This window comes from Talpa occidentalis, unplaced genomic scaffold, assembly GCF_014898055.3.
Source record: "Talpa occidentalis isolate TD23 unplaced genomic scaffold, MPIMG_talOcc4v2.1 talOcc4.17, whole genome shotgun sequence".
Lineage (NCBI taxonomy): Eukaryota > Metazoa > Chordata > Mammalia > Eulipotyphla > Talpidae > Talpa > Talpa occidentalis.
In genome coordinates, this window is record NW_023601754.1 from 20,344,384 (window position 1) to 20,367,764 (window position 23,381).

General features: G+C 53.1%; 1 protein-coding gene across 7 annotated transcripts; it reads left to right on the forward strand.

Moving 5' to 3' along the window:
* Positions 1 to 806: 806 nt before the first annotated feature.
* KLHL36 (kelch like family member 36) lies at positions 807 to 19,016 on the forward strand. Of its 7 annotated transcripts, none has more exons than XM_037516273.2 (5): positions 807 to 954; positions 7,733 to 7,811; positions 13,467 to 14,540; positions 16,010 to 16,167; positions 18,297 to 19,016. In XM_037516273.2, exons 2-5 carry the CDS (start codon positions 7,752 to 7,754, stop codon positions 18,850 to 18,852), a joined length of 1,848 nt encoding a protein of 615 aa, XP_037372170.1. In that variant the 5' UTR covers positions 807 to 954; positions 7,733 to 7,751; the 3' UTR covers positions 18,853 to 19,016. The 7 variants fall into 7 exon arrangements, with proteins under 7 accessions (XP_037372170.1, XP_037372169.1, XP_037372171.1 ...); XM_037516272.2 differs by lacking the exon at positions 807 to 954 and adding an exon at positions 5,258 to 5,375; XM_037516274.2 differs by lacking the exon at positions 807 to 954 and adding an exon at positions 5,727 to 5,798.
* Positions 19,017 to 23,381: the final 4,365 nt, after the last annotated feature.

Genomic DNA, 23,381 nt, shown 5'->3' on the forward strand with positions numbered 1-23,381 from the left:
TGCTTCACTCCTCCAGGCCTTTGCACACCGTTGCCTCTGCCTGGGATCCGCTTTGCCCTCGCTTCTGTCTGATCACCTCCCACTTAGCTTCTCAAACAGCTCAAATGTCACTCTAACCCAGAGTTACATGTTACCAGCAGATAAGGTTTGTCTCAGGGGTACCAGGAAAGTTTAGCATCTGAAATACAATTTTTCAGTTCATGGAGCTGATTTTTCCATTCCAACAGAGTAAAAAAGAAAAACCTCTGGGGATCGGGACATGAGTGTGAGTGTCACGAGCAGTGAGCCTACATCAGCAGGTATCACGACTAACCATGCACATTTTGAGCCTGCTCCATGTCAGAACTCACTAAATCCTCCCTGCAACCCTGGACCAGACTTATCATCACCCCATTTCACAGAGGGGAAAAACAAGGCACAGAGAGCCTGGGTAATTTTCCCAAGGTCACACAGTCTGATGAGTGGCAGCAGCAAGGGCTGACCACAGACGTGTTCACACCACATATGGCTACCACATGCTTACTGGGTGAATGCCACCAGCAAACCAAAATGATGCCAGATTCAGAGGGAGGACAGCCCTGCTGAGTCAGGTCACTCCCTGAAAGTAGGGGGAGACAGGGCTGGGACAGGCAGTTCAAAGGACCCGGCTGCTGATGGTGAACGTGGAGGCGGTGATCAAGGGTGCGCACTTGCTCCATTCAGCAGACACCCAGGGACCCAGTGTTCCGCCCTCCCTGGCTCCCCTCGGCCCTTATCTCACCATATTGCAACTGTGCCTTCACGTGTCCGACTCTCCCACTTCCATCTTCCTTGAGCAAAGGAGGGGAACAGGATTCAAAACTCCTGGAGTCCTGGTTTGAACAGAGCCAGACCCCACCCCACTCCCTGCGGCGGCAGAGCAAGAAGCCAGTTCCTGGCACAAGGCAGAACAGGATCTGTTTCTTAGCTGACAAGGTAATGATCAGGCACTTGCGCTTTCCCCTGGGGGTGTGGCCAGACCTGGAGTCTTAGCTGGAACTCTACAGACAGGACCCAAGAGTCCCAGCATTCAGGCTTGAACTCAGGCGGCTCAGAAGGGACCAGGGAAGTGATGTTAAAGACAGTGATTGTGAGTTCTGAGAGAGTGTGTCTGGGATTTGCTGTGTGATACCCTGTTGCTAGAATTCTCGTGCTGTGATTGATCACTAATGTCTGCCATGGGGACTACGGAAGAAGGAGAGGCACGTGTGTTAGTAGTCAGTCTGTGGGAAAAGAAAGCTGGGCAGATGACAAGTAATAATAGCAGCTGACATTCAGAAAGCATGTAGAATGTGCTAGGCACCTTGTTCAAAGCTTTTCCTGTTCTGTCTCATTTAATCTTAACACCAATCCTAGGGGATGAATGCTGTTTTGTTCCTCCTCTAAAGGGCATCTCCATGAGGGCCATGATATTCTCTGTTTTGTGCCATATCCCCAGCATCTAAATGAGTATCTGGTATAGGGGCTGCACTCATAAGTGTTTGCCATTGGGCAGATGCACTCTCATGGTGCAGATGAGAAAACTGAGGCACAGAAAGGTAAGTCACTTGCCCTGCTCCAGGGCAGTATGTCCTTAAGACCTTTCTATGATCCGTGCTGTCCCATATGGCAACCACTACTTGCATGTGGCTGTGGAGGGCTGGCTAGTGTAACTGAGACAGTGAGTTGGGGGCTGGCAGTGACTGTTTTGCAAGCACTGTTCTGGAGCCCCAGGCCTTGATCACCCAAGAAGGTTACCAAAAGCCCAACTCAAAGAACACATAAGAATACACAGACTTTTAAAATTGTAATTCCTTCCTGAGGGGCCTGGGGTGGGGGTAAACAATGAATAAATTTATAGCAATTTGCATTGTGCTCTTCCAACCCATGGAAACCTGGGAAGAGGAGGGTGTTTTTCTCTGTGTTGTCTAGTTATTTACAGAAGAGATTTGAAGGTTCCAGAGAGGACACAGCTCACTCAGGTTTACGTGCTCACTTTGGACCTAAGCCAGGTTGGCAACCCTGAAATCCCAGGCCCTCTAGCACTTCCTTCTAAGAGATGACCAAAAGAACAGCATGGTGGGGCAGGGGGTAGGGGGGGTCTGGCATGCCACAGAGGAGTCAGTGGGCAATGCCAATTTTACTAGGGACCCCAGAGTATGCTGATGAGCAGTTCTGATACTGCAGGGCCCCAAGTCAAGAGCTGCCTCCAGATAACACTGTGACACAGTAGCCTCTGGTATATCCTATACCTGGTAACTGCCTCCCCCACTCATTCTCCCTACCTCTACTGAGCCAAAATGTGATTTGAGAAAGTGCTGGAAACTGATGCATGCAAAGCTGTAAATGGCCAATAAAAAGAGTCCATTTCCAGACAGATTTCTATTTCAAAGATTGATTGATTGATGATTGATTGATTAATTTATACAAGCACTGGGTATAGTCAGAAGTGCGGGAGGGTAAGAGAATTCACCAGAGTCAGAGGAGGGAGCAGAACAGACAGACTGACAAGATACACTGCTGAGGGGAGCAGCGGGCACGGCAGGAGAGGTCCACACACCATGTGGGACCCTCGCCAGCAGCCGAGGACTGAACCGGTGCTGCAGAGGCTGCTGGTAGCTTTGCAGCCCAACGCTCAACCGTTGCGCCACCCGCCACCCAGGAGGCCCCAGATTTCTCTTTTAACAGAATCTAAGGCATAAGCCAAAGAACAGCTGTCCGACTGGTAGGGGCTCAGGCATCATCTTGTACTTTGGGTGCTTTAGGTAACGGGCACTGTCAGAAGAGGTTGCTGTGTATTAATTCATTGAGCTCCCCATGGACATCAGGTGAGAGGAAGAAGCACTATCAGGATGGAGGTGAGGAAACTGAGGCACAGCGAAGTTCAGGAGCTGAATCAGTTCACATAGATGGGGTGAGCCAGTCAGGCTCAAATAAAAAATAGGAAGAAAAGCAGGGGGGAGGTGAAGTGAAGAGGAAGCACATAGGGCCAGTGGAGAGGAGGCCTTTCTTTAGCCAGAGATAAGGATGCCCAGGAGTGGCCAGTCTGATACTCTGGAGTTATCTGTTGCTTTTTGTGCTCCCTCAAAGTTACAAGTTTACAGGAGTGACTGGCCAATAATTCTGCTTGCAGACGTGATCTCTGTGAGTGACCTGGGCTGTCTCTGAGACCACCTCTTTTGTGCTGGGCTGCAACTTTTCTAGATTATTCAATTTTGGGGAGGAAAGCTGGGTCAAGGACAAACCTTTGCTAAGAAGAGTATAGTGTTTAGAAAACTTCCTCCCCCACACCCCGCTCCAGGAACCTCTGGAACCTGGAAACTCCTTAGAGGGGAAGGGTTGCCCAGCTGGCAGCAGTTCTCAAGTCCCCACCACTGCCAGGCCCAGCTGTTCTTGCCACCCACCCCTGAGCACTGGCTGCCCCCACCAGGCAGGTCAAGGCCAACTCAGGAACCTGAAAGAAAAGCAACTTTCAGCCCTTCCCTCAGCCTTTCCTTGTGTCGGTTAACTGATTAACTGATTAACTGGGCACTAAACTTGCATGCCCTGGTTTCCTCATCCTGGTTCCTGTACTTTATGGCTGTGTGATACCAGGTGAGTATTCAATTGTCTAGAACCTCAGTGTCCTCATCTGTAAAGTGGGGTCAGCAATAGCATGGACTGGTAAGTTATGGTGAGCACAGGGCTGATGCATGACCTACAGTTAGCTAGTGCCTGGCTCTCCTATCTGCCCCCTCCCCAAATTGTTCCTGGTGTGCGTGACATTCTGTGTGTCTAGACGATACGCTTCTCAGCACTCTGCTGTGATAGCTGGTTTTTGAATCTGGCATTGAAGAAATAACATGAGCTAGTGTGACAATTTCTTGAACGACAATTTCTATTGTTGCATTTAGGGTCAACTGCATCGGCACCCCGCCTCATGTTTTCAAGGTTCACTCATGCTGTAAGATAAGCTTTACAATTGAGAGACTGATGGGTAATGGTTACATTCATTTACTCCACAAATATTTACTGAGCACCTACTGTGTGCTTGCTAGGGACCCCATGGGGAATAAAACTGAGGTAAACCCGCACCTGGAGGATTCCTAAGGGGGAAAGGAGACAAACTACAAGACTGAGAAAATGAGTTGGATGATTCGCCAGTGGTAAGAGCTGACCTTAAGGATAAGCTGGAAGTAGGGTAGACAGAGAGGGATATGACTTTAACGTTTTTTTTTTTTTAATATTTATTTATTTATTTATACAAGCACTGGGTACAGTCAGAAGTGCGGGAGGGTGAGAGAATTCACCAGAGCCAGAGCGGGGAGCAGAACAGGCAGACTGATGAAGTACACTGCTGAGGGGAGCAGCGGGCGGCAGGAGAAGTCTGCGAGCCATGTGGGACCCTCCTCCGGTGGCCGGGGAGCAGCAGGGGATGGAACCAGCGCTGCAGAGGCTGCAGGCAGCTTCGCAACCCAGTGCTCAACCGCTGCGCCACCTGGGAGGCCCTAATGGTTTATTTTTTTAAAAAAATATTTATTTATACAAGCACTGGGTACATTCAGAAGCGTGGGGGGGTGGGGTGTGAGAAAATTCACCAGAGCCAGAGCGGGGAACAGAACAGGTAGAAGGACCGAAGACTCTGCTGAGGGGAGCAGCGGGCGGCAGGAGAGGTCTGCGCGCCATGTGGGACCCTCCTCCAGTGGCCGGGGAGCAGCCGGGGATCGAACCGGCGCTGCAGAGGCTGCGGGCACCTTCGCAGCCCAGCGCTCAACCGCTGCGCCACCAGGGAGGCCCTAACGGTTTATTTTTTATGCATGCATGCAAGAACTGGGGTGCAGGCCAGAGATGCGGGGAGGTGAGAGGAGTCATCAGAGACAGAGCGGGGAGCAGAACAGGGAGATGGACTGAAATGCACTGCTGAGGGGAGCAGGGGGGAGACAGGCGAGGTCTGGCTTTAAACCCAGGGATCCAGAGACCTGAGGAGACAGAGCCTGAGGAAGCCCAGGCAGGAGGGAGACCAGACCGCCCGGCGCACCTATTTGTCCCCCGCCGGCCAGTACCGGCCAGTCCCGGGCGGGCAGGTGACCCCCACCCGGCTTAGCGCGCGGCGCGGGGGGCGCGGCCCGGCGGGCAGGTCCGGCACCCGGGGTGCGGGCGGAGGGGGGCGCTCCGCCCCCGCCCCGCGCAGGCCCCGCCTCGGCGCCGCTGGGCCCACCCCCTCGCGGCCGCCGCCATTGGCCGCGCGCGCCGCCTCCGCCCTCGGCCTCGCACTTCCTGGCGGAGCCATGGCGGCGCACCCGGGCGGCCCCGGGACTCCGGCGCCCGGGTCCCGCCATCGCGCCCGCCCGGCCCCGCCGCCCCGGGCCCCCGCGCCGCGGCCGTAGCGCGCCCTCCGGGTAGGTCTCCGCGCGCCCCGCCGCACGGCCCCGCCGCGCGCGCCGTCGAGGGGTCCCGGGCCGGGGGGCGGGCCTGCCGCGGAGGTTCCCCGCCCCCACGCCGCCCGGGCGCCGGGGGTACGGGGGCGGGTGGGGGGTGCGCCGCGGGGCGCCGGGGGTGCGCCGGGGGGAAGGGGAGGCCCGCGGGGGCGGGGGGGCCGCCGTCGCCTCCGCGGGTGAGCCAGGTGCGGCCCGCCCTGCGCGGCCCAGGTGAGTGTCGCCGCGGCCCGCCGCCCGGGACGCGTTCCCGCTCCACGTCCCCCGCCGCCCACCGCCGGCTCGAGCCCGCGCAGGCGGCCGTTGCGCCGCAGTTCCGCCGGGTGTCCTGGGTTCGAGCGAGGACAGCGGTGTCCGCGGAGACCCTCCGGGCGAGACCCGGGACGGGTGAGTGCCGGCGGTCTCGGGGCCCCCCGCGAGGACGCTGCGCCCCCCAGCCCTGAGATCCAACGGTTGCGAGTGGAAACCCGGGCGGGCGCTGGGAGAGGCGGCTCCCGCGGGACCCTGCAGCCGGCCGGACGGGGCCTCGGGCCCGGCGTGTCTCCAAAGACCTTTTACGCCGCTGGGGGTCGTCGCTGGCCCTGGCAATGGCCTTGAGCCCCCCCCAGCAGCCTCCAGAAAGCACTGGAGGCAGCGACACCCACCCCTCCTTAGAAATCGGCCCCAACCCACTTGCCTGGAGACAAAAGGGAGCCTCCGTAAGGGAAACGCTCTCTAGCAATATTGGCCTAGAAATGAAGCTGAGCCCTGGCTGGCTGCCTGGGATGGTGGAGACACAGGCACCTACTGTTTTCTGGTGTGTGACCTTGGGTGAGCCCCTCCACCTGAGTCTGGGTGTCAGAAAGGATGGAGTCGCTGTCTCAGGGTGAAGGGGAGAGAGTGTCAGGGGTATGCCAGAAAGCTGGTATCCTTTTCTCCCCCAGCCTCCCAGTGGGCTGGAGCAGTCAGGAAGGGGGGGGGGTGCATCCAGCTGGTCATTGTCACAAAGTTACTGGGTTGTCAAGAGGAATCTAATCCCCCTTCCTTCCCCGAGTTGGACAGAGTGGACTGTGCCGGACCTTGTTCTTCTGGTGAGAACACTGGAGACCCTTATGCGTGGCCCTCACTATTTCAAGATAAGTCAGTGCTGACTTTTTATCACATAGTTTTTCTATTTGCAAAGACCATTTGTTCAGTAGGTAACAAGTTGACTCTTCACAACTCAGCAGGGGAAAAATTCCTCCTTAAAACTCTCACTTCTAGTATGTGACTTTTGCCCTGTTGCTGGCTTAGTCCTTCCTCTGTGTGCCCCATACCCAGGTCCCCTAGGGCCTGGCTCTTTGCTATTAATGAGGTGCTAGCCATTTTGAATCTGGAAGAAATACTAACACCGGCCCATTCCATTGCTGTGATCCCGAGGTCTAGAAAGGTGAACAAATTGTCCAAGTTTATACTGGATGTTCCAGGTGAGGACATGGCCCCACCAGAGATTTCCTGCCTGGAGACTTTTTTTAATGTCCAGGTGATAAGGCCAGGGAAGAGCGTGAAAGCCTCCCTTGTCTGGAACCTCTACTCTGCTTCTTTCTGACTGTGTAATACTGGGCAAGTTACTTCATCTCACTTTTACCTGCCTCCTGATACACAGGTTGAAGATAGACATAGTGCTGACCCCATGGAGGGTGTTGTGGGGGTGAAGTGAGGACACAGGAAGGCAGTGAGGCCATTGCAGGTATCTCAAACAGTGTATCTTCAGCCATCACTGCACCACATGCTCAAGTTCATTTTGGTGTTTTCAGAGCACGACTTTCTCAAAGGCTAGGGAGCATTCAGCAGAGGATCACTCAAGGGCCAGGTTTGACTCTACCCTATGCTAGCCCAGTGCCTTGACCTCAGTGTCCCCATCTGTAAAATGGGATAAGTGACATCAGCCTGGCCAGGTAGTGGTGGGAGCTTAATGAGATGAAACATGTAATACTAACTCAGCTTCACTGCAGTTTGTAGCTAGCTCTGAAATGATACTGAACTTCATTATAACCCTGATCCAGCCAAAAGACCTAGATGATGTCAAGCATGCCAAGGTAGGTATTTGTAAGAAATGAGCAAAGAGATGCCATGATGTCAGCATTTAGGTGATAAAGGAACACTTGTTAAAGCTTCTCTTTCCGACAACCTGATTTTTTTCAACTCAGCGTGAAAGAGCCCTTTGTAGTGTCCTCTTCTGTCCCTCTTGCCTCCGTGGGACTGTTTCTGCTCTTGTTGTCACTGGTATCTCCAGCAGGGCCTGCAGCGAATGAATGACCTAGCGTTGCTACTCACACTCAGAAATCCTGTTCTTGTCTTAGGGCAGCAGTCTCTTTGACGATGGAGGGAAGCCGGCAGACGCGGGTGTCTCGGCCCTACAAGATCAGCGAATCTTCAAAGGTCTGTGAATGACGGCTCACCACCTGTGCAAATTGCCTGGGATTTTTCTTTTTTTTCTTTTCCTGATGAGCTCCATATTAATGTGCAGATTGGTTTCTTGTTCTCACTGTTGTGAAGGGAAGACGTGGCAAAATCAGAGCGAGTTGGAGTGTCAGGATGTAGGAGATACAACCAGACTCCTTTATTCTGTACCTCAGCCCTCAGGGGTGGATGGGACAGGTCAGAAGCTTGGGCTTTCTGTCTCCACCTAAAGGCCCAGAAATCCCCGAGAGGTACCCAATGGGTAGCCAGTGTCCAACATTCTGGTGGGATGTCCCCATGGTGTTGCTGGATGTTAAGGGTCCAGAGCTCTCTCTTGTTAATGTCTAACTTTGTGGGACCCTTACCACCCATTGAGGGTGGGACAGCAGAGTCACTGGGGAAAGTGTTCCAGTAAAGTGTCTAATTAGAATTGCATGTGTCCCTCCCCCCCCACAAATTTAAAACCTGGGGATCTATATATTCAGTAAACGCTTGGGGAATTGTCCCCAAGCTGTTGTCTGTAAGGATCTGGAGCCAATTTGCAGATCACTGTCCTCATTATGAATATCAGTAACTTGCTTTTCTTTCGAAGTGTCCCTTTTTGGAGATTGAACTTTGTGATTGTTATAGATTATGCATTCTCAGTAGGACAGACGTTGCCCCCAAGGAAGTAAAGTTGGTTCTTGGGGCTGCAGAGAATTTTACTCTGTATGTCTAAAGCATCGCTATCCACACAGCCTACATGCAGATATGCAGACTCTCTGCTGTGTTAACATTTCATGGGCGATAGTAGGAAAAAATATTTTGAAAGGTTTGGGGGGCCGTGGGGAGCAATTGAAAAAAGATTGAGAAATGGGCCTCCCTGGTAGTGGAAGGGGTTGGGATGCAACCTATGGAGCTGTCTGCAGCCTCTCCAGCGCAAGTTTGATTCCCCGGCCAGCCAGAGAGCAGTTGCCCACACGGCGCTGCGGCTCTCCTGGCTCACCCACTACTCCCCTCAGCAGTGTGCTTTGGTCGGTCTGCCTGTTCTGTTCCCCACTCTGTCTCTGGTGAGTCCTCTCACCCCCCCACACCTCTAGCCTAAACCCCTGCTCTTGTATGCATAAATAAATAAATCTTTAAAAAAAATTGAAAAGATTGAGAAATGCTGCTTTGGATTAAGGGAGTCGTGAGCAGCCTATAGATTGGAGGGGAAAAAGAGAATTGAAAGAAATCCCACAGATGTGCATGAAAGAAAGACAGGGTATCATTTTCAGGAGAGATCTGTCTCCCGTTTCCATTTGCGCTTACTGCGGAACTCCTGCCAAGCCTGACTTTATCTGCTGTGAAAACCCAGAAAGGCCTCGAGCTGTCTCAAAGGGGCTTTGTCTGGGAGCTGGGCTTTGGGGACAGTGCAGCTTTCTAAGTTTGAGAGCCTAGAAATCTTTGTCCCTGAAAGCTGGGTTCTGAGTTTGTTTCTTTCTGAATCGAAGCTTCTGGGAATAAGGTTTTGTACTCCCCAGTGTGGGGTACTTTTCAACTTTTTTTTTTTTTTAGATTTATTTATTTGTGCAAGAGTTGGGGTACAGGCCAGAGGCGTGGGAGGGTGAGAGGATTTACCAGAGACAGAGCAGGGAGCAGAGTAGGCAGACAGACTGAAAGCACTGCTGAAGGAAGCAGCAGCGGGCGAGGCAAGAGAGGTCTGCCGCGCCATGTGGGATTCTTGCCTGCCGGGATCGAACCCACTCTGCAGAGGCTGCGGACAGCTTCACAGCACTGCGCTCAACCCACTGCGCCACCAGGGAGGCCCTTAACTTTTTTTTGTTTTAAGATTTATTTATGCATACAAGAAGTGGGGTGTAGGCCAGAGGTGCTGGGGGTAGTGAGAGGATTCACCAGAGACAGCATGGGGAACAGAACAGGAGGATCTAATGAAATACACTGCTGAGGGGAGCAGCGGGCAAGATAGGAGAGATCTGCCATGCTATGTGGATCAGTTCCCTGGCCTGGGATTGAACTCGTGCTGCTGTGGCTGGCAGTAGCTTGATAGTGCCATGTCTTTAACCCCTGTGCCACCAGGAAGGCCCAACTTTTTGTTTTTATTTTTTTAAAGATTTATTTATTTATGCATACAAGAGCTGGGGTATAGGCCAGAGGTTTGAGGGGTAAGAGGATTCACCAGAGACAGAGTGGGAAACAGAACAGGCAGAATGACTGAAATACACTGCTGAGGGGAGCAGTGGGCGAGTCAGGAGAGGTCTGCTGTGCCATGTGGGTTGCTCCTTGGCTGGCCGGGGATCGAACTTGTGCTGCAGAGCCCGCGGACTGCTTCATAATGCTGTGCTTAGCCCCTTGTCCCACCAGGGAGGCCCGCACCCCCAACTTTTGATTTTTAAAAAGGGCCCAAGTCGGCAGCAGATCGTTGATTTTTGTTTTGAGATATTCATGACCCCCACAGAACCATCACCCAAATAGAAAAAAGAACATTACCAAATCCCATCCCCACTCTCCCAATTTTCTGCCCAGCCCCTTTGCCTGCCTGTGCACTTTATGTAAAAGGACCAGAGGGTAGGTCTTCCCACGGCCTGGCGCCTTTCACTCATTCTGTGCCTCTGCGCTTTCCCGGTTGCTCCTCCATGTGGTGGTGTCTTCTGAGTGTCTGGCCATTGATCACCTGCAAGATGTGTTGGCCCGTTTTGATGAGAAGTTCTTTTTTCATATAAAATTCCCCAGCCCTGCGGCATCCTCTCCACTGGTAGCTGCAGAATACCTGTGTTTCCTCACCCACCTTCCTGCAACCTCTGATTAAGTATCAGTGTGGGAAATGCAGGCCGGGGTTCAGTTAATAGCTTTTCAGTGTGTTCAGGTCTGAGTTCTAAGTCACACGCATGCCTGTGGTTCTCACTCATATCCCCGTAAAACTGGGAACTTGTGTTTGGTTTTTGACCATTCCCATCTCTGAGGCTTCACCAAACTGATCAGAGCTGTGCTGTTGGGGGGACCAGACAGGGCCCAGGATGCCTTCTGGACCTGGAGACCCAGCCTTAGCAGTGTTCTTTCCTGCTCCCTCGAGCAGGTGGTCCCCACAGCTGTCATCTGGGACTTGCCCCACCCTACCCCTTAGGGCTCTTCCCCTTTTTACCCCCCAGCTTGGAATCATGTGTACCCCACTGGTGTGTGGTAGTTTCAGCATCCCCACCAGCTTAGGAACCACTGGCCCCCTGGTGCCCTCTCTGCTCCCCTCAGCACAAAACCCAAATGCTCTTTTCTTTCCTTCCTTCAGTCCACACCAAGAGCAGCCCCAAACCTATGTGCACTGGAGCCCAGACCCCACTGTGCTTAATTATAAGCTCAAACTATGCCAGCCTGCTCTGTGTGAGTCACCGGAATAAACGAGAATCCCTGTGTTGGACCTCTGAGAACACCCCGTAAGGTGAGGGCAGGAACCCCTGGCTGGTGTCCTCAGACAGCGAGGACCTGCCCACTCCTGGAATACAGAAGGACCACTTGACATTGGCCAAGTATGGAAGGACCACAGGCAAATAGGCATTCCACTTACAAATGGCCAAATGCCAATTACAAGTTAAAAGTGCCTCAGTAAAAGGCAGTGGAGGGAAGGGGGAAACAGGACTGCTGATGTGGGACACACTGAGGAATAACCTGTAAGAATTCAGGCAAGCATAAGCCAGTCACAGCTGCCCGGTCCTTGTGAGCCCTCTGTCCATCTGTCCTTCCACCTCTGTCTCCCCCTGTTCAGGCGTCCTGCGCAGCCAGTCCTTCCCGGCGGTCACCCTTGAATAGACTGGCTACCTGGTTGATATTTTTGAATGGTCTGTTTTTCCCTATATTGAATTTTCTTGTCATTTTTATGGAAAATAAATAAAGCAATGGACAGTCTCCTGAAAGCCCAGAGCATAATTATTCAGCCCTCCAAGGATTTACAAACTGTTGTCTGGGTCTGATACATCTTGGATCCTCAACAACACCTGGCAGGCCCGCGGCGCTCTAATGCCTACCAGCCTGAATTTATTGAATGTCGTCATATTTATTATTGATATCAATTGATTTGTTAATTCCACGGTTGCTCGGTGACTGAAGGTCTGGCCTCTGCATTCAGACCTGGTTCAGATCGCAGCCATGCCACACAGGCACCATGGGACTTGAGGCAGAGTTCTTCGTCCCTCTGATTCTCAGTTTTTCCTCACCTGGAAAGGGGGGAGGTTATAACAGATGTGCCCTCAGAGGGTTTTCATGACTCAAGCGAGAGCATGCAGGCCAAGTACAGAGCACAGTGTGGGGTGTGTGTAAGCCCCCAAGCAGAGGCCACATGCCTGCATCTACATACGGCATGTTTCTTTTCACCCCACCAATGACTGCTGATACTGGTTTTTGAACGACGACCCCAGAGCACCTTCGTCCAGGACATCACTAAGTGTCTGGGACCCGCCACACCCCTGGGCCGGCCAGTGGAAAGAAAAGGCTCGTGGCATGGCTGTGCACTGGCACTTCAGAGCTCTTGGCCGTGTCTATTTCATTAACTCCCTGAACGTGAGAGATAAATGCCCTCATCCTCATGGGGGAGAGGAGGAAATGAGGGCTCAGGCTTCTCATGACTCACCCAAGATTACACAAGATTATTCGTAAGTGGCAGAACCGGAGTTCACACCCAGAGGCTCTCTGATTTTAGAGACAGCACCTCCGCCAGCATTTCTGTCCTGATAGGGCATTGTTCAAATGTATGTGTTCATGACCCACAAGAAGGAAGGGAGGGGAGGGAAGGGGAGTGGAGGAGCGGAAGGACCCTCTTAGGAGTTATATTGATAAGGATGGAAGGAAGAAGAGAGAGAGACAGAACATTGTTACAAATTGTTTTCATAAAGAAGGAAGGAAACAGAAAGGAAGAAAGTGAACATAGGTATTTGCACAGAGAAGCACCCTTATTTCCTAGGACATAGTCTGATATTTATTTGCTGTTCTCGTTCATTTCTCCTGAGTGTAAGTGCTGGTGGTGAGGCACGGCATTGCTTCCAGGACCCTGCAGGCCGTGGGGGCAGGTGTTACATCTAGAGCACTAACTTCCGTGAAGTGGGGAGGTTTCGCTTGGGACTTAAGCCAGATGCATAGACCGTGGCATGGTTTTATCAGGAGAAATCCACATGACAGTAATGTAAGCATGCAGTTCAATGAGTAACAACATAAAGGGGGAAAGGTAACGGTCCTTGGTAAGGATCAGGAGACTCGCGCCACAGGGTGGGCAAGATTGGTCCAGAGAGTTCCTTGCATCTGTGGGTCTGCAGGGAGGGCAGTTGCCACTTCTCAGAGTGAGGGACCCAGGCAGCTCTCTGCAAAACTTTAGTCCATAGGCATCTCAAAATCATGTCTGTATTATACCTTTCCAAAGGCGTAGTATCAGGACCACCTGTCAATTTTAATTTACGAGGGACCTCTCAGTACAGACAGCTTTTTATCTGTCCTTGCCTTTCGCAAGTCTGTTTTTTGGTGTTTTCAGAAATGAGTGGTTTAGCTTATTCTTTGATATCTGTAACTAGCTTCACTGCACTCCCCCCTCCGCCCCCGACCAAATCCAGGGCTGTTACATCGTCAGTAGATAGGCTGCTTCCTGGCCCCTGGCTCTGACATGTGCTCTCCCGGCAGGTGTACCGCTGGGCCGACCACTCAACCACGGTGCTGCAGCGTCTCAATGAGCAGCGCCTCCGTGGCCTCTTCTGCGACATCGTCCTGGTGGCCGATGAGCAGCGCGTGCCTGCCCACCGCAACCTGCTGGCCGTGTGCAGCGACTACTTCAACTCCATGTTCACCATTGGTATGCGCGAGGCTTTCCAGAAGGAGGTGGAGCTGATCGGCGCCTCCTACATCGGCCTCAAGGCCGTAGTGGACTTCCTGTATGGTGGGGAGCTGGCGCTGGACGGCGGCAACATCGACTACGTCCTGGAGACAGCCCACCTGCTGCAGATCTGGACGGCGGTGGACTTCTGCTGCGAGTACCTGGAGCAGGAGGTGAGCGAGGACAACTACCTGTACCTGCAGGAGCTGGCCTCCATCTACAGCCTCAAGAGGCTCGATGCCTTCATTGACGGCTTCATCCTGAGCCGCTTCGGCACACTGTCCTTCACGCCGGACTTCCTACAGAACATCTCCATGCAGAAGCTGTGCGTCTACCTGAGCAGCAGCGCTGTGCAGCGGGAGTGCGAGCACGACCTGCTGCAGGCCGCCCTGCAGTGGCTGACACAGCAGCCTGAGCGCGAGGCCCACGCCTACCGGGTGCTGGAGAACATCCACTTCCCGCTTATCCCCAAGAATGACCTGCTGCACCGCGTCAAGCCGGCCGTGTGCTCGCTGCTGCCTAAGGAGGCGGACTGTGAGGGCTTCATCGAGGAGGCCGTGCGCTACCACAACAACCTGGCGGCCCAGCCCGTCATGCAGACCAAGCGCACGGCGCTGCGCACCAACCAGGAGCGTCTGCTGTTCGTGGGCGGCGAGGTCTCCGAGCGGTGTCTGGAGCTCAGCGATGACACCTGCTACCTGGACGCCCAGAGCGAGCAGTGGGTCAAGGAGACGCCCCTGCCAGCCCGGCGGAGCCACCACTGTGTTGCCGTGCTGGGGGGCTTCATCTTCATCGCCGGCGGCAGCTTCTCGAGGGACAACGGAGGGGATGCAGCGTCCAATCTTCTCTATAGGTATGACCCCCGCTGTAAACAGTGGATCAAGGTGAGATTAAAGCCAGATTACTTCTTTTCTCTCAAGGACTCTGTTGCTCTCCCTGAACTAGCCTTGACCGCCCCTACCCTTCTCTTGGGCCTTGGCCGGTGTCCTGCTCCTGAACGAGGTGTGACCAGGCTGTGTCATCACACATACTGGTCCCTCCCTCCCCATGCCCCCGCCCTGGGAGGGGGTGGGAAGGGCCGACCAGCTGCCTTCTGTGAGACCACCACCAGCCAGGGCAGTACTGGCCAATAGAACTTTTTGGACCATGATGTTGAGTACAGTAACTGCCCACCACCACCACCGCCCGCCCCCCCCAATGGCAGCAGGGGTCCCTGGCATGTGGCTTGGGGACTGAGGAACTGAATTTTCTGTTTTATGCCATTTACGAACTTAAATTTGAGCGTAGATGGTCAATGACGCTAGTGGCCACCATTTTGGATGTTACTGGTTTCAAGGTTTGACTCACTGTTCAATGCCCCATCACCAGCCTCCCCGCCCCCAGATCCTCCTCTGCATAGGTTAGAGGAGCTCATGGAGGCTCCGGCGTGCTGGAAGCTCTGGCCTTCTGGCAGTGTGGACCCCAGGGGGGCTGTGTCTGAGTTCACATTCCAACGTAGCTAGATCCTAACTGGGGGTTTCAGACCCGTTCCTTGTCTTCTCTAAATGTCAGCTTCACCCCTGGAAATGGGTGGGAGAAACTGACCTTCAGAGCCAGGAGGTGGGAGCCAGGAGGGGGGCCAGGGAAGGTGTCCCTTCTCTCCTAGGAACACCCATCCTGACCCTCATAGCTCAGTCTTTATCCTCACACCTCAGTGTGTTTACTCATCTCAGTATTTATATGAGCTCAAAATGTCAGAAGGGACTCTGATGCCACGCTCCAAAGTGTAAGGCCTGCCCTGGCCAGGCAGAAGCCCTTGACTCGGGAGCCCATCCTGGCCAGGGTGGCCGCCCGAAAGGACAGCCTTCTCCTGCAGGGTCCTGTTCATTTGTGTATTTGATCTGGATTCTTGAAAACAAAGCTTTTTTTAGAGGGTCTTATGCTTTTTTGTGTCCTGCTCCATGGTACTTCTGCATGCTGACGTGGATGGTGGTCAGCGGTAATTTGCAAATACCTGCTCTGCTGGGGGGTGTGGTGAGGGCATGGATGGGTTTTTTGTTTCAGGAAACCACTTAACCAGCAATTTTGAACAATGTCCTGCACAGCTCTAGACCCACGGGGTCAACCTTGTAGCCAAACAAGTTAGGTGGACCAAATCATCCCTCCCCCTGGTGGGGATTTGTGATGTCTCAGGAGCTTAGAGAAGTTTCCCTTATTTTCCTCACATCTGCCTCCCCCTCCCCCCAACTCACTTGGCCACAGCCTGGCCTCCCTGGGCTACGTGGCCCGTAGAACGTGTTTGGGCACCCAGTGCCAGATGTTGACTCTGCCCCGCTCTCGGGGAAGGGAAGGTACAGGTGTCTCACCTCCGCAGGTGGCTTCCATGAACCAGCGCCGCGTGGATTTCTACCTGGCCTCTATCGAAGACATGCTGGTGGCTGTTGGTGGCCGAAATGAGAACGGTGCCCTCTCCTCAGTCGAGACGTACAGTCCCAAGACCGATTCCTGGTCCTACGTGGCTGGCTTGCCCAGGTGATGGGGGGGTTTGTAGCAGACTCTTCCACCATGACTTTTCTGGGGTGGCCCCTCCCTCCAGGAATAGTCTCCTATTCATGGGCTCCATAGGCAAGTGTCAGCTTAGCGGGACTCAGGCATCCCTCTCCAGGTCGCCTCGCCTCCCAGTGTGCAAGGACTGAGTGTGCATGCAGGTGGCAAGGGGGGGCCACCTGGCTGTCTCTGCATCTGCCCTGCAGCTGTGCAGATGTGGGGAGAATGCTGTCCTGGAGCTGAGGGCCAGAGCAAGTGTCTCCTCCCACTCTGCCTTCATTCCCTGCGGGGAAGGCCTTCCCTTCCTGTACGGAGGAAGAGTTGATGAGATGCTATGTGTGAACCCCACTCCCTCAGGCAGGGCTCCAGCTCCTGTATTCATGCTCTTCAGTTGCCCTGCATCCAGCTGTGCATTTGCCTCTGTTAGCATCACGAGCTCAGGAGAAGGTGCACACCACTTGCTGACTAGTTCCCTCAAGCTGAACCACTTGCCTGCCTTCTAAACCTGCCCTGTGGTGGGACATGTCCTGGCCTCCCAGGGACTTTCATCCCCGTACGCCCTATTTAGAAGGGCACATGGGGTAAGCATCTAGACATAATCCTCTGCTTCTACCCCTAGTAACTACCAGCTTCATATGGAAGCCAGGGAAGCCAAGAGAGTACCATCTGGATACCTGTTGATAAGGCCACTGGACAGTCATGACAGCAGCACCTAGGGGCCAGGTGCCAACTCTTGGCCGAGGGTCTTATGGGATGTCACCTGTGATGGCCATCAGCACCTGTGGGTTGGAGGCCAGCACCCATGTGACTGATCACCCTGAGCAGGGTGGCAGAGGGCAGAGGCTTATATTTAGACTAAGATAAGCCCCGTCCTGGGCAGACTCAGACTCAGAGCTGTGGTCTCCCTGGGTCTGGGTAGTTTACCCATTTTACAGATGGAGCTTGCAGATCGATAATGGCCATCTGCCGCCACTGCTGGTGTGATTTATATACCTTACATGCTCCAGCAATGCTATGGATTTTTCTTTCCAGATGCACCTTAGGTGTGTGGTGTTGGGATGGCCATAGTCATGGTGCTGGCCTCGCTGATGGAGGAGTCTCATGATTCTTTCATCTCTTCACTCATCTCTGTTTTCATCTGTTGACTTATTTGTATAATGGGGCCTCTGTGAACCCAGAGCCCAATCCAAGAGCCCAGACATGAAACCACAAACAGTGTAGCCCCCAAATGCTTTGCTCTCCTGGGACATCGACCTCCTTTGTTTTATTCACCTTTGTTTGCACTTTTGTCTTTGGTCTGGACATAGGCTTCATATTTTTGGAGTAATATTAGGTTGATAGAAAATTGAACACAAAGTCCAAAGGTCCCATATAAAGCCGGGTTCCTGTGCACCCTACCCCCCAACACCCAGTGTCCCCCATTTTATATCTTAGTCCCAGCCGATGAGCCAGCATTGGGACGTAATTATTACCTGAGTTACGTGGTTTGCGGTAACTTCACTCTGCCATAGGTTTGCACGAACCTGACGTGTGTTTGCGGTCACCACGCATCACAGAGCGGTTCCCTGCCCCAGGATCCCTGTGCTCCACCTGTGCATCCTCCCCTTGCCCCGAACTGCGGGCCACGCTGCTGTTCTCCATCCTTCTGGTCTCGACTGAGGCCATTTAATTGGCCTTGACTTAGTTCGTGCCACCCTTGATGTGCAGTAAGATCAGTTCCACGTGTGCCCAGCAGATGCGCTACGGCCCATCTGAGAAAGAGAGAACCAGTCTTGGGTTCGCTTCTCAGCCAGGGAGACACAGAGGGCGTCTGAGCCTGGTGACCCCTGTCGTTGGTAGAGCATCCGCCAGGCGCCCTCTCCCTGCATTATATCCTCAACTCCTGGGGCCCTCCCAGGCCACAGGGTATCCCCATGTTGTAGAGGAAAAGACAGGTGGGACGCAGGGCTCCGACCGCAGAGCTGTTCCCACCTGGGAATCCTCGTCTGGTGACTGGTTTCTGCAGAATCCCATTTTCCCCTGGGTGGTAATCCTCCCCAGCCCTAGAAGGGTATCAGCCAGCAAGGAAGGCCCAGCCAGGCTCTCGCTGAGCTCCTCTCTGCCCATCTCCACAGGTTCACCTATGGCCACGCGGGCACCATCTACAAGGACTTTGTGTACATCTCTGGAGGCCACGACTACCAGATCGGCCCCTACCGCAAGAACCTGCTGTGCTACGACCACCGGACGGACGTGTGGGAAGAGCGGCGGCCCATGAGCACTGCCCGCGGCTGGCACAGCATGTGCAGCCTGGACGACCGCATCTACTCCATCGGGGGCAGCGACGACAGCATCGAGTCCATGGAGCGCTTCGACGTGCTGGGCGTGGAGGCCTACAGCCCGCAGTGCAACCAGTGGACCCGCGTGGCGCCACTGCTGCACGCCAACAGCGAGTCAGGGGTGGCTGTGTGGGAGGGCCGCATCTACATCCTGGGCGGCTACAGCTGGGAGAACACCGCCTTCTCCAAGACGGTGCAGGTGTACGACCGCGAGCAGGATAAGTGGAGCAAAGGCACCGACCTGCCCAAGGCCATCGCCGGCGTGTCCGCCTGCGTCTGCGCCCTGAAGCCACGGCTGGAGGACAAGAAGAAGAAGGGCAAGGGCAAGAGACCCCAGGACCGCGGCCAGTGACCCCGCCTGCGTCCCGCCGCACCCTCTTCCCCGCCACCACCCCGTAGACCAGCAGCAGCTCGGTAGAATCCTCAGCCGTGACGGACTGAGCAGCTTTTTCTACTTTTATGATTCTTGGTATTTCTACGATATCACAGTAACCGATTAAATAATCTATATAACTTGATATATTATCTCGCTTGAATAATTAAACCTGCACCCAGGCAGGAACCTTCCCCTCATACCTATGCAGGGCTCCTTCCCACATGACAAATCCCCACGCATCCTCCCCAAACCAACCCCCTGAGGTAGCTAGAGCGGGGATGATGCAGAATTTTCATAGTGAAACTTTGATGGGACATGGCAGAACCTCTCGTCCACACCACCCCCCTCCCCAAAGCCCGACTGAGATTTTAAAAATACAGATTCCTGGATCCTGCCTCCGTATTGCGCAATCTGAAGCTACTGGGGAGCAGGGTTCCTGGAAGCTGTATTTTTCACCAGTACCTGGAATAGCTAGGTGTCAGCCATGTTTGGGAAGCATTGGCAAGGTCAAGCTCATTTGTTTCATTAAAGGGGACACAGAGACCCCCCAAGGGGGTGAGTAAGTGACATGGGACTCCCTGCCACAGAGGTGTTTCCACTGGGGTTTCCTGTTCAGGTAACTTGTTTCTGAGGGATCCCGTTTTTCCTGGGTGATAATCCAAATCCTGCCTGGGAGAAGGGGTGGAGTGCGAAGCTCTTCTTAAACGTGACCCTATTGTTTGCTCTTTTTTTGCTTTTATTTTCCTGCATCCACTGTTTGTTTTGTCGCCATTGTACTAAGCCCCCTCATCTGTGTTCATTTCCCAGGAAAGAACCTACGAGCCATCAAAGTTGCCTGGTTATCTGTGCCTCTTGCTCCACAAGGTTCTTGAAAAACGCCCACGCCAGTGAGCACGGTTGGTCCCTAGAAGGTTGTCCAGTCTCACTAGCTCGGACTACAGAGCCAGGTCCCTGCTGGCTGCTGCTGAGTGGTGTCGCAGCACTGGGCAAAGTCTATGACGAGTTTGCACTGTTTCCTGCTTTGTTAAGGGACCTGGTAAGGTGACCTCAGCCCTCGGCTTCATCCAGGGGTCCAGTCCCTTCAGTCCAGATAAGCTATAATTGTAGCCAGCATCTCCCTGTGCTCACTCCCACAGTTACCAGCCCAGGCACCCATCATGCATCCTGGGGGGAGAGCCCAAGGCTGCCTTGCAAGCCCCTGTGTGAGAGAAAAAGGGTACAAACCAGGCGAAGGTGGGAGCGAGGGGATTTCATGGTGAGGAACGGTCTCCTCCTGGCAAAGATGCAACTGTGGAGCTGAGGTCCTGTCAAGACTTATTGTTACCAACGCCATTGGGAGAATCTCAGTTAACATATTTCCCTTTTTGTTGTTGTTTTCCTGTCTTGCCGTCCTTTACCTTCAAGGTTTTCTGATTTTTGTCAGATCTGTTTCTGTAGAGACCAAGAGAGCCCAGAGTGATGGGAGTCCACAGCTTTGGTTCCCCAGTTGTCCCCCGGTTAGCTCACTTCTTGCACATGGAAGTCCCCGGAGGCTCACATGCTGTTAACAGGTCCTGCAAGGCTTGCCAACATCCAACCCAAACCCTGGAGACCCCTCTTGTCGGAGCTGCACCATATTCCAGCACCTGCAGGCTCTGAGGAGGCATGTGCTTATGCGATCTTCCATCTACCCAGCATTTCCAAACTGCTGAGCTTGAAACTCTTTTCTCATACCTCATCCCAGACCTCCACCCAGTATGTTTGCATGTCTAGATAGTCTGCCCCCCTCTATTCTAGGAACGACTTCATTACCTGAAGACTTTGTAACAGGCACAGTGTATTTGTAGGGACTGAGCTCGGAAGAACCTACCAGAACCTGTGGTCTGTTTTCCCTAGCTCAGTCCAGGTCACCAACAGAGAGGTGAAGCCAGGGGGCAGGTAGGGGCGAGCACACGGGAAGGCTGCCTTTGTGGATAGCAGGATACTTTTGACCTTGGGAAGAGGGCAACCACTCATTTTTCGCCTCAGCCAGCATTTTATATTTGACTTCCAGGATGTGTCCCAGGGTGCAGGTGTGGTGCTGGTTCCTGGGCTGCCCTGGTTTTCTTGTGCCTTGTGGGCTACACGCTGTGTCCCTGTACCTGATGCTGTGTGATGTCTCTCCTGCCTCAAGGAAGCGGGTTTGTCATCTCTGTGGCTCTGAATGTAATATCACTGAGGTTGGTTCCTTGAAAGGTGGGGTTAGTCTGTGCCAAGAAAGGTTTTTGAGCTCTTCGGGGGTTACTGTAAAGGAGTGTCATCCTGACCTGTCAGCAGGTCTGCCAGGATACAGGAGCGCAGGGCGTGGGGGACATGCAGGGCTGTAAGATGGAAGTCACTGCCCGGCATGCCAGCTGAGACGGGAGAGCAGGCGCAGGTGAGGTACAGGGTTGGTGCTTGGCCAAGCTGCTCTGCTTGAGCTGAGAACACCTAGAGCTTCTAATCTTTCCCCCTGCGCCTGGTGGGCTTTTATTCCAGTTTCCATTCTGTCTTGTTTGTAAAGAACTTGGCATTTTCACTTAGGGTTCTCTCCAGGTTTTGAGTGTTGGCCTCACCCCAATTGGAACCCCATTTGCTTCTGACACACATAATGAATGGAAGGAGAACGGAAAACACGAGGGGCCACTCATGGGGCCTTTCTGCTCTTTAAAATATAGAGATTAAAAAATAAATAAAATATAGAGATTATCTTAGCTGCATGCTTGGCCACAGATTGGCAACTTTCTGCCATTTTAGAAAGTCTTCCAGGTAGGGCTTCTAGAAGGGGATCTGTATTCATTTTCTGAATGCCACTGCATGAACAGGTGACCTCTTTTTGACTTGGTAGAAACCTCAGAAGCCAGCCCTAAGCGGTGTTCACTTTGGGGAGGGGTCTGAGACCCTGGAGGGGAGTAGGTCCCTCCTCCAAGGCCAGGGCCTTGCTCTGCAAATTCAGGTGTATTCACCAGTGGTTCAAAGCCCCTGGCACCTGAGCCAGGGGTGACCTTTCAGTGATTTGCAGCATCGTGGGAAATGAAAGGACTCTTAGCCCACACCCACGCCAGGCTAGGGTTACCAGCCTCACCTTCACCTGGCTCTCCAGGTACGGTGTGGTCAGAGCAGTGCCTTGAAGGCCTGTGGGTATTATCTCAGATCTCTGGCCCCAAACTCAGAGGAGCAGCTCCAGCTGTGGCCTGAACATCCTCGTTGTCTCCCTGGATTGTATGTCTTCAGGGGCAGGGGAGGGGCAGTGGCCTGGCCTCTAAGATCAAGCTCAAGAGAGCAGTTCAGCTCCTGGGGAGGTGGAGATCCTGCCCTTTGCGGCTGCCAAGCCTAGCTGTTTTTAAAGATTTTAGAAATGTTTTGATACTTTTTGATACCATTTGCTAATGACCATTTTGTAGGTTGTCTGCTGGAGTTTTCTGCCTCCTTCCCTAACCCCCTTGAGCTTGCACCAGACAGCAAATGTCCTGTGGTCAATGCCGGGTCACTCCCCTTGTGCCTGTGTCGGGGATCTCACTCTCCATCATGGTTACAGACCAATATAGCTCTTGGATTTTGTAAGGTCACCGTGGTCACACGTGGCCCCCACCTGAGTGAGAGGCACTGGTTTACCAGAACACTCACTCCCTTGAGATGCACTGTGTCCCTTCCCGAGCGCCTACCTCAGCAGCGAGCATAGTCAAAAAGGATCTCGAGGACTGGCCCGTATATACAGCACCTTTCCTGGGGACATTTCTCCACCCAGGGTTTGGCTGGTGTCCCACCCACCCTTTAAAGACACATGAAATCCGTAAAAATCTGCAATAGTGAACCATCTGCATTTTAAAGGAACAATTTTGTCAGCTTTTCAGGTTCCTTTCTTTGGTGTTTTTGTTCTGTGTTTTTATAAACACAGAATCTGTGGCTTCCAAGGGTGCTTTGGGTCTCAAGAAAGTGTCCTTTGGTTGCCTTAGTTCAAAGAGTTGAATGAATGTAGACTTTGGTGGGGGGCTGGCAGAGGAGCAGAGGGGATAGAAACTTCCCTGTCAGTGTTCCCTGACAAAAGGAGCCCCACCTTCTCAAAGTTCTTTGAAGCTGTCATGTCGGTTCTCTTTCCATGGAAGGAAAAGGTCAAGTCCTTTGGAGCAATTCAAGTTCATCATCACCGTCATCAGCCACCCCCCTTCAAAATTTAGTAAGATTTCTGAAGATTAAGTAATTCCCTGGGATGTTGTGTTACCAATGTTACCAAAACCTGTAATTGTGTGGTTTTTGATCGTTGCTTTGCTTTTGTATTTGTAATTTTATGACCCTCCATGCCTTATTGTCTGACCTCTTTTCAATTAATTTTCTGCACGTTGGATTTTTTTCTCCCTTTGCTTTTAATTTCACACAGAGCATTCGGCTGTGGAAACAACATTAAAATGATTTGCCTGCTAGGGTATGGTTTATTTTATAATTACACTCCTCGTCTTGTGTGGTTATTATTATGATGTTCAGTCCTGTTTTCTCTGCCCAGATAAAAC